We start from the raw sequence: 10560 nt of genomic DNA on the forward strand, positions 1-10560 counted from the left end.
CCCGGAGGCCGGCTCCCCAGCTGCCCACGGCCCACACTCCTGCAGGACTGCCCCTGTAAGGACAGGACTGAGGGTAGCATCCCCAGGATGTTATAGATTCGAAAGCTTTGCATTTTATTTATTTTGACTCAGTAATATATGCACATGGTATAAAATCTAAAAGCTAAAAAGGCTAAGCAATGAGTTCCCTTCCTTGTCCCCCAGCCCCGAGTGCCCCTCCCCAGGGGTGAGCAGTATGACCACATGGTCTCTGCAGAGGCAAAAGCACATTTATTTATTAACATGTTCTCCACACCCCTTTTTTTATGCAAAAAGTTTATTATATACTGTATCCTGAGCCTTACATTTTTAACCGAACAATTATCTAGGAGCCCATTTCATAGCAATGAGCTGTTCTTTTGTACAGCTGCAGAGTGTCAGACGAAAAAGGTTTTGCAAAGTGTCGAGGAACGTGTGTTGGGGGAGGTCACCTGAGGAGCAGACCTGGAGCATCCCTTGTCCCCGACCTGACTGTGGGGTGGTGAGCGCCCCCGCCCCGGGGGGTTGCTGCTGACTTCACCAGTCCTGAGCGTGAAGCTGTCGGCACCTTCCCGTGGCCAGCCCGGCCGTCCTGGGGCTCAGCCGCGAGAGCCCTGGCCTGATACCGCTGGGCCTCCCAGCTGGTGTGCGGCCGGCCTCCGGTGGCCCCTCCACCCACCTCTACCCTGGCGCCTGCAGGTCTCCCTTGTCTCCTCTTGCCCGCGGGAGGCACCAGTGACTGGGAGGGACTTCCCTCCCAGTCACTGCGCTTCTCCTGCATGCCCGTCTATGTCCAGGGACTGACCACAGCCCATGAGCAGTTCAAGGCCACCCTCCCCGATGCTGACAAGGAGCGCCTGGCCATCCTAGGCATCCACAACGAGGTGTCCAAGATTGTCCAGACCTACCACGTCAACATGGCGGGCACCAACCCCTACACAACCATCACGCCTCAGGAGATCAACGGCAAATGGGACCATGTGAGTCCGAGGGCTGGGTGGGGCGTTGGCGGAGCCACTGTAAGTTTCAGAGGGGCGGGGATTTTTGTCTGTGTGTGTTGTTGATTTTCACTGACTTTTCATTGATTTCATTGTCACATAGTAAGTACTCAGTATCTGTCAAGTGAATGAATGGCTGAATCTCTAGAACAGGTCAATGTGTTCACTCTATTACTGACTGGCCCCTTCCCTTCATGGCTCTTCCATTTCCTCTTCTGAAGTGGGGGCAGATGGCTGGCCCATCCCAGTGTCCCACGATTGTTCCTGCCCCAGGTACGGCAGCTGGTGCCTCGGAGGGACCAGGCCCTGATGGAGGAGCATGCCCGCCAGCAGCACAACGAGAGGCTACGCAAGCAGTTTGCGGCCCAGGCCAACGTCATCGGGCCCTGGATCCAGACCAAAATGGAGGTGGGGCCCATCGTGGGAAGCAGGGAGAGGGTTTCCACCCTTCCCAGCACCATCCTAGCCAGTCAGGCTTGCCCTGGCTCCTCTGGGATGGGACCTGTGGGGACTGTGGAGTCTGGTCTGCTGCCCTGTGGGTGGGGGCAGAGTCTATGCGAGGAAGGCCTGTGGGGTGATTCTGGCGTCTGGTTTGAGAGCAAAGACCCACACAGGGACACCACTAAAGAGTCCTTCCCACAGAAGGAGGAGTGCCGAGGTGACTGACTCGGCTTGCCCTTTGGCTTATGTGGCTGACCAGGTCTCCCTTCCTCCTGAGTCGTGAGCTTGGTCAGACAGGGTGATCTCCCCAGAGAGAGAACCAAGCTTTGGACAAGCGTGGAATTTTTTGCTGAATTGTTGGGCCAGGTATGGGGGTGATATAGATAAGGAAGGGACACTGTGTGGGTTAGAGCATGGTGTCCCTCTGAGCTCCTTGAGGGCGGAGACCACATCGAGTTCATGTTTGTGTCTTCCCTGCATCCCACCCCCACCTGCTTATTAGCACATTGTGCATAGTAGGTGCTCGGATTATATTTGCTGAGTTGAACTGAGTGCACGGAAGGTGCTTTTACAAGCAAGGTGTGTTTACATGGATGAAAGACTGACAGAAATGGGGATTAGTCCTGGACCACGGAGACAGGTGCGATTGAGGTGGGCAAGGCAGGCATCCTAGGAACAGAACAACAGGAGCACAGCCATTGAGAAGGTAGGTGAGGTGCACTGAGCCTGTGAGGGACCCAGCTCAGTGGGAGAGTGCCTGAGATGGATGGTAGCCGGGATTAGGCTTGGGAAGGGAGTTGGAGCAGAGGAGTGAACATTTAGGTTAGCAACTGACCTTGCATCCCCTTCCTGAGGCTCAGGTGCCCGAGAGACAGGAGATATTCAGCCGGTGATAACATTATCCTTTATGATGCTGCTTCCATGCCAAGAATCATCTGAGGGGTTGGTCAATGACCTGGGGGCCCCAGTCTCCACCCCAGGGACCCAGAGTGGGGCGGTCTGACAAGGGCCTCCTTCCCGGGTGAGCAGGAGATTGGGAGGATCTCCATTGAGATGCATGGGACCCTGGAGGACCAGCTCAGCCACCTGCGGCAATACGAGAAGAGCATCGTCAACTACAAGCCCAAGATCGACCAGCTGGAGGGCGACCACCAGCTCATCCAGGAAGCACTCATCTTCGACAACAAGCACACCAACTACACCATGGAGGTGGGTGGCACCAGCCTTGCTTCTCCAGAGAGGGAGCCCCAGATCCCCTTCTGCTTCACCATCCTGGGCTGGGGTAGTGGTGGGGGGTTACCCATCATCCGAGAAAACTGGCCATAGTGGGATAAACTCTGGCTTTTAAGTGAGGGGCTACTCACTTCTCCTCACTCCTGGAGCTCTGGGTCTTCAGTCCTCAGTGCCTTCTGAATTTCCCGAGGAGCTTGTTGAGAATGCAGATTTCCAGGCCCCATCTCCAGAATTTGATTCACTAGGTCTGGGATGGGGCTCAGCAATCTAAATTTTTAACAAACAGCCTGGTGATTCTGAGGCTGGTGGTCTCCAAACACTGGCTTGGCATCTGCTTTCTAAACGACCTACTTGTTTTGACCGTGAAGGCATGTGTGTGAGGTTATGGAGTTGGATATTCAGGGAATTACCCACTTTTTTGTCCTTTAGTTTTTCCTGCTGCCAACTTTGCCCTCCTTCCTGACCTGATCACACTGGTCATTCTGGTCTCTGCCGTCCCGGGCAGAGGCCACCACCCTCCTGTGCTTCCCCTTTCATCATCAGGGTCCTCTGTCCTGGTGGGTTGTCCTTGTCCTGGTTCCCCTGCCCTCTGGTGACGCTATAAATCTGGACAGAAGGCCTGGTTCGATTGCTTTGGTGGTCAGCGGAAGGAGTAGGCAGGGGTGGCCCAGGCCTGGGACCCCTTTGCTGACAGGCCCCGCCCACCCCCAGCACATCCGCGTGGGCTGGGAGCAGCTGCTCACCACCATTGCCAGGACCATCAACGAGGTGGAGAACCAGATCCTGACCAGGGATGCCAAGGGCATCAGCCAGGAACAGATGAACGAGTTCCGGGCTTCCTTCAACCACTTTGACCGGGTGAGCCCCGCCCCCTGCACTCACTTAGGGCAGCCCCAGCCCCTCCTGCCCCAGGGCCCTGGAGGGCACTGCCCAGCACATGGGCTTGCTTCCTGGGCAAGTGGAGGGGGGGATGGCCGGGAGGAGCTGCTGTCAGCCTGCCCGGACTCGGCACCGCGAGTCTTAGAAGCTGTCCTGGTGTCCCACGAGCTTCCCCGCTTTCCTGGAGAGAGTGCTCGCATTGTGAGTTAAGGAGAGAGCCTTTGACCCCTGACCCTTGGTCTGCGACCAGGAGTCAACCCCCCGGAGCCAGGCTGCCATAGCCTCAAGGGAAGGCCTGCTGTCCCCTGGCTGTGGGGACCATCCCTTGCCTCCGCCTCAGGACAGAGCAGGGGCTCCCTCTTCCCCGCCCCCCCGCCCCGGTGTAGCCTTTGGGACACTCTGCGGGGCTGTCAGAGTTGTCCGTCCTGGGTTCTTCTCCTAGCTCTGGGACAGGACAGTTCTGCGTGGGCTGCCCCTCCCAGTGCCCTGGGGCTTTGCGGTGGCCACAGCGGGTGGGAGCATGGTCTTAGGTGCTGCCCACCACCCCTGCCTGCTTCACTGCCCTCCAGGCACCTGGGTGGGTGGAACCCTCCTGGAAACCCCAGTCTGGGCAGCAGGGCCGGAGGTGGGCTGGGCACTTGTGAGGCAGCTGCTTACCCCTGTGGCTCACCGTGCTCCCCTGTGGCCTGCCTTCCGGAGCAGGGCTGAGTGTGCCAGGGAGAGGGCCCCTGGGCCTCGTCTGTGTGTCTAACCGTGTGCACTTTTATTTCCCCTCCTCCCCCGACCCTCCACCCTCCGCCCTCCCCATCCGCATGCCTTTGTCCCTGTGTCTCCCCACACTCGCTACCCTCCACCGGGGCATGGCCCACCCCTCCCCTCACGGCCTCCACCTCCCTGGCACCGCATGGCTCGCTGGCTGGCGCACGGCGGCCCCAGGATCACTCCGGCACGCTGGGTCCCGAGGAGTTCAAAGCCTGCCTCATCAGCTTGGGTTATGATATTGGCAACGACCCCCAGGTACTCGCCTCCTGCATGGAGCACGCTCAGGGGTGGCGTCCGGGGCGAGAAATAACGCGTTTCTCCTTTTTCTTTTCTCTCTCTGTCTGGATCTCCCTGTCTCCCCTTTCCTGTGGGCCGCGGGGCTCGTCTTCTCCTGCTGTCCCCCCCTGGCCCGTGTCGGGCTCCTCCCCCCCCTACTCCGACCTCTGCCCTTGGTTGTCTTTTGTGGGAACCTGCTCGGTGCCCACCTTCCTCTCTCCTCGCTGCTCTCCATCCTGTGGACGGATTTTTGCATCTCCCTGCTCTGTCTTCCTCCTTCCTGTGGACTTTTCGCCCGGATGTGTATTTGCATCTGCTCCTCCTACGTTCCTCTCCCCTTCCTGACCCCCAAACCGTACACCTCGACCTCCCCTCTGGCCACCTGGGCCATGTCTTCCTGGCCCTCGGCCGGCCCTTCCTCCTTGTGTCTCGGTGCCACTGGCCCCACAGAAGAAGACAGGCATGATGGACACGGATGATTTCCGCGCCTGCCTTATCTCCATGGGTTACAACATGGTAATGTAAACCCCGCTCTCTGGCCAGGGGCAGCCAGCTGACTCGAGAGGCCGAGTCCTGGCCGTGGTGGGCTGGAGGCCCTCAGGCTCAGGGTGCCCTCCCCAGAGGGGCCTCAAGATTCTGGTCCATGGGGAAGATGGCACCCTGAAGGCTGAGCCCAGCCGCAGGGCCTGTGTGTGTTCCAGAGACCTGGCCTTCTCGCCTCTCTCTGCTGGTTTATCTTTTGATATTTACAGTGGAGGGGGGCCTTTTCTCTCCCACTGTGGATGGTGGGGCTGACCCCAAGGCTGCCAGGAAGGACTGGTGGTGGGCACTCTGGGTGGGGCTTGGTTCTGCTTCATCTCGCATGAGGCGTGGAGATTTCCACCTCTGCCGGTGTGATGGCTCCAGCCAGGCCTGCTGCCCCTTTGCCGTTTCCTCAAGCCCCTCCCCAACCTTCTCAGCTGCCAGCCCTCGTGCCGGCCTTCTGAGCAGGACAGGGGCCTCAGCCAGGCAGCCCGGCGACGCCTGGGCTGTGGTGCAGAGTGCAGAGCCCATGGGCTGCCCAGCAGAGGGGCAGGGGCAGGGGCTTTAGAAACAGGGAACCCAGGAATAAATCCCAGCTCTGCCATCACCAGCTTGGGGGCCCGGATAAGGTGAGGGGAACCCTGCCCTACTGTTGTAATGGTTAAATGAAGGAACTCACGTGAGTGCTGTGCCCACGTCTGACACATAGAAAGTACAGTGCGGTGGAGGTAGACCACCCAAGTTCAAGTCTCAGCTCTTCTACCTACTGGCTGTGTGACCTTGGGCAAGTCACTAAGCCTGTCTGGGCCTTAGGTTTCTCATCTGGAAACCTGATGGAAATAATAAAATAAATACCTACCTCATATGGTTGTGAGGAGGGTTAAATGAATTATACACAGCACTTAGAATAGTGCCTGGTATATAGTATATGCTATGTGAGTGTTAGCCATTGCTGTCATTAATTATTATCAGCATTATCATTTTTGCTCCAAGAGGAATCAAGGCATCCATAGAGGGTGGGAAGCCTGAACTGGGTCTTCACTATTGGGTATTATGTTCCTACCATGCCCTCAAGACAACCCAGCTTAGGTCAGGGGTCTGCTTTGCCCTCTCTAATAGCCTCAGGCTACTCTGAGCCCACAGGGGCTTGAGGTCCCCAGAGAGAGGAGACCGTGGCTGAGAGGTTGACAGGCCTGGGATTGGCTCTTCCCTCCAGGGAGAGGCAGAATTTGCCCGCATCATGAGCATTGTGGACCCCAACCGCCTAGGGGTAGTGACGTTCCAGGCCTTCATCGACTTTATGTCCCGTGAGACGGCTGACACAGATACAGCAGACCAAGTCATGGCTTCCTTCAAGATCCTGGCCGGGGATAAGGTGGGTCTGCTGTGGTGTGGGCACCATGCTGGGGTGGACTGATCTGGAGGGGTGGTCGTGATCACCTCCACTGCTCCTCCTTCCTCCCCCCCCCACCCCCGGGCCTCCTTGCTGTCACCTCTACCCATTTCTGTAATGTCTTGGGATCAGCTAAGGCATTAGGACACGGCGTTAGCTTAAGGGGGTCCCCTGCCAGGGACACTGCATGTCATACTTGTGATGAGATACTGGTGATGAAATGATGGGTGGTGGAGGGCAGTCTAGTCAGGTGGAGTGTGTGAGTGGGTGATGGAAGGTCCATCTGGGAGCTTGGACTTCACCCCATATCATTCTGCGCACAAGGTATGGCATATAGGTGGGGAGCAGGAAGGAAGCGTGTGTCTCATTTTTCTACCCTGAGCAGCAGTCAGCTTCAATTTTCCAAATCTTCCAAGTTCCCTGCAGTGCCCTGCTTGACAGTGGAAATGTGGGAGCATCCAGGGGAATTTGGGGGCAGAGGCATCTAGAGGCCAGATTCCCTTTCTGAAAAATTCACAGGATAATCCTTATGCCATCCTTCCTTAGCCAATAGGGAGTATAGTTTCTGCAATGTTTCAATCTATATGGAAATAAAGACTCAACCCACAAAGTGGTTCCTAAAGGTCTGACTCAAGTTCGAGGACAGCATGTTAGAGTCAGCACTTTGGAGCTGGAAGGACCCTGAGAAGCCACCTCCTTGAAGTGACTCATTTTGTAGAGGAGGTCTCCGGGGCCCAGAAAGGGACCTGGTCTTCTGACTTTTGAAGTGACCTGAGGGCCAGCCCCTCCCTCCTTCAGACTGGCTCCTGGGGGACTCTGGCAGAAGTAGGGCATAGGACGGGTTCCCGCCTTGTGGGTCAGAGCCCCTGAGCTCCTGTGGAGCCTCAAGCTCCCAAAAGTAGTAGCTTCCAAGCAGACTTTCATGGGCAAGCCCAAGGCGGGGAGAAAGCAGAGACCCAGACTGGGAACCAGGCCAGGTGGGGTCAGGTCCAAATTTCGCAAACACGGCTCAGATAGCTGTCTGTGGCGATGATGCTATCTGATGATGATTGATGCTCGTGTAATTTGCAGGAGTTGGGTGATGTCCTCGGAGCCCAGCTGAGTGGGTGTGGGGGGCCCTACTCTGTCCCACCAGATACGGTGCTGCTGATCCAGCCTGTGGCCGGGGCGGGCTAGAGCGATACGTGGAAAGATTACAGGTGCAGTTAGCACTTCCAGTTAGCTTGGAAACTGCCTCAAGTAGTTACAGAAGTGGAAAACTTATAAGGGGACTTAAATATACACACACACATACACACATATGTATATGGTTATATATGTGTATATGTATATATATATATCGTATATATTTATATACATATACATACATATATATGTACATATGTATGTGCAATATGCATGTGCATGTATGTACACATGGTTATATGTATATATCGTACATATTTATATACACACATGTATATGGTTATATATGTGTATATGTATATATATCATATATATACACACATGCATATGGTTATATATGTGTATATGCATATATATCATATATATTTATATACACACATCTATACGGTTATATATGTGTTTATGTATATATAGCGTACGTATTTATATACACACATGTATATGGTTATATATGTGTATATATAGTACATATTTATATACACACGTGTATGGTTATATATGTGTATATGCATATATATCGTATATATTTATATGTATATGGTTATATTTGTGTATGTACATATATCGTATATATTTATATACATACACATACATATGAATGTGTAATATACATGTGCGTGTGTGTATGTACACAACACACACACACACGTATTTCTATATCTTGAAGTATGAGGACAGGGCCAGAACGGGGACGGAACAGGGTCCCTAATGTCACGAGTGAGGTTTACGGCCTCTGGCCTTTGCGGCCCCTTTGCTTTATGGCCGCCCTGACCCGCCGTGCTGACCGCGCTCTCTCCGCAGAACTACATCACTGTGGACGAGCTGCGCCGTGAGCTGCCGCCTGACCAGGCTGAGTACTGCATCGCGCGAATGGCCCCCTACACCGGCCCCGACGCCGTGCCAGGTGCTCTGGACTACATGTCCTTCTCCACGGCGCTGTACGGCGAGAGTGACCTCTAACCCCCTCCCGCCGGCCCACGCCCTCGCCCCCGTCCGCCATGCGCGCCCAGCCCTGCGCCTCAGCTGTCCCCCGCCTCTCCCGCCCGGGTTTGGTTTGCGCTCCGCCTCCAAAGGGGTGAGCTGGACCCAAGTGGCATCGAGCCTCCCAGACCGCGAAGTGACAGTTTACAAAATTATTTTCTGCAAAAAAGAAAAAAAGTTACGTTAGAAAAAGTAAAAAACCACATATTTTATTATAGAAAAAGTATTTTTTTCTCCACCAGACTTAAATGGAAAAGAGGAAAAATTAACTATTTGCACCGAAATGTTTTGTTTTGTTGTGACATAGGAGAATAACCAAGCACAATGTTATATCCATCCTTTTTATCGATTTTTCTTTTTTTTTTCCTATCTGTACCATCTGCTGTATTCATTTCTCCAATCTCATGTCCACCTTGATGTGGAGTTGGGGGGTGAGGGTAGGGGATAATCTTGTCAAAGGCACATTGGTGCATGTGTGTTTGCTAGCTCACCTGTCCATGAAAATATTTTATGATATTAAAGAAAATCTTTTGAAATGGCTGTTTTTTTAAGGAAGAGAATTTATGTGGCTTGTCTTCTCATTTTTAAGTCCAGAGGTGTAATTAGCCTATTTATCAGCACACACTTTTTTAAAAAAATATTGCTCATTAAAAATGGTCAGGGGCTTCCCTGGTGGCGCAGTGGTTGAGAGTCTGCCTGCCAATGCAGGGGACGCGGGTTCGTGCCCTGGTCCGGGAGGATTTCACATGCCGTGGAGCGGCTGGGCCCGTGAGCCGTGGCCGCTGAGCCTGCGCGTCTGGAGCCTGTGCTCCGCAACGGGAGAGGTCACAACAGTGAGAGGCCCGTGTATCGCAAAAAAAAAAAAAAAAAAAAAATGGTCAGGACAGGGGCTTCCCTGATGGGGCAGTGGTTAAGAATCCGCCTGCCAATGCAGGGGACACGGTTCGATCCCTGGTTGGGGAAGATCCCACAGGCCGCAGAGCAGCTAAGCCCGTGCGCCACAACTACTGAGCCTGCGCTCTAGAGTCCGCGAGCCACAACTACTGAAGCCCGCGCGCCTAGAGCCCATGCTCCGCAATAAGAGAAGCCACCGCAATGAGAAGCCCGCGCACTGCAGCGAAGAGTAGCCCCCGCTCGCCGCAACTAGAGAAAGCCCGCCCGCAGCAACCAAGACCCAAGACCCTCGCGGCCAAAAATAAAATTAATTGATTATTTTAAAAAAGCAACACCAAAAAAAAAAAAAATGGTCAGGAGAAAATTGGCAAGCGTGGACCACTTTGATGCTGCTTGGCACACACCATATTAAAGCAACAACACTCCCATGTCAGCTCTTTGCTTGCTCCTTGCTTACTGTTTTCCAGAAGTGTGTGTGGGGTCGATGATGTGGGGGCACTTGGACCACCCCTAATATGCTTTTGACCTTGGCGCGTTCCATCTTCTTACCCTTCAGTTTCGTTTTTAAAAGGAGAAGCTCGTTTCCTCAGGAGGCTCCTATGAGTTAAAAGTAGACTCCACCTTCGTTCGTTTCCCACAGCATCAAACAGATCTGTAACATCTATATGCCCCCCTTCCTTTTATTTTTGCCACAGGGGACACATTCTCAGAGGCATCTCGTCCCTTGCTATTCAGACTGTTCCACTGACGGCCGCTGTCCAGCATCACCTGGAGCTTGTTGGAAATGCAGGCTCTCAGGCCCCACCCCAGACCTTCCTGAATCAGAATCAGCCTCATAACAAGGTCCCCGGGACATCTGTGTGCACTTCTGTAGCTTCTCCTGTTTTTTCCCCTTACCTGTGTTTCCTCCTCGAGGTTATCAGGCAATGAAGACTGCCGATAACGATACCAGTAATAGTTAACAGTGCAGTGATTTAC

The 10560-nt window shown here is 54.0% G+C and overlaps 1 protein-coding gene across 4 annotated transcripts in view; it reads left to right on the forward strand.

The window, feature by feature from the left end:
- The window catches only part of ACTN1 (actinin alpha 1), a 96536-nt gene extending 87312 nt beyond the window's left edge, over positions 1-9224 (forward strand). The window contains exons 15-22 of one of the 4 annotated variants that reach the window (XM_007454449.1): positions 816-998; positions 1290-1424; positions 2487-2666; positions 3402-3548; positions 4506-4586; positions 5058-5123; positions 6346-6504; positions 8509-9221. In XM_007454449.1, the coding sequence (XP_007454511.1) occupies positions 816-998; positions 1290-1424; positions 2487-2666; positions 3402-3548; positions 4506-4586; positions 5058-5123; positions 6346-6504; positions 8509-8667 (1110 nt within the window). In that variant the 3' untranslated portion in view covers positions 8668-9221. Of the gene's footprint in view, positions 1-815; positions 999-1289; positions 1425-2486; positions 2667-3401; positions 3549-4505; positions 4587-5057; positions 5124-6345; positions 6505-8508 lie in introns of all 4 variants that reach the window. The other 3 variants (XM_007454451.1, XM_007454450.1, XM_007454452.1) reach the window with 3 other exon arrangements.
- The last annotated feature ends 1336 nt before the right edge of the window (positions 9225-10560 follow it).

Source organism: Lipotes vexillifer, unplaced genomic scaffold (assembly GCF_000442215.2).
Source record: "Lipotes vexillifer unplaced genomic scaffold, Lipotes_vexillifer_v1.1 scaffold197, whole genome shotgun sequence".
NCBI lineage: Eukaryota > Metazoa > Chordata > Mammalia > Artiodactyla > Lipotidae > Lipotes > Lipotes vexillifer.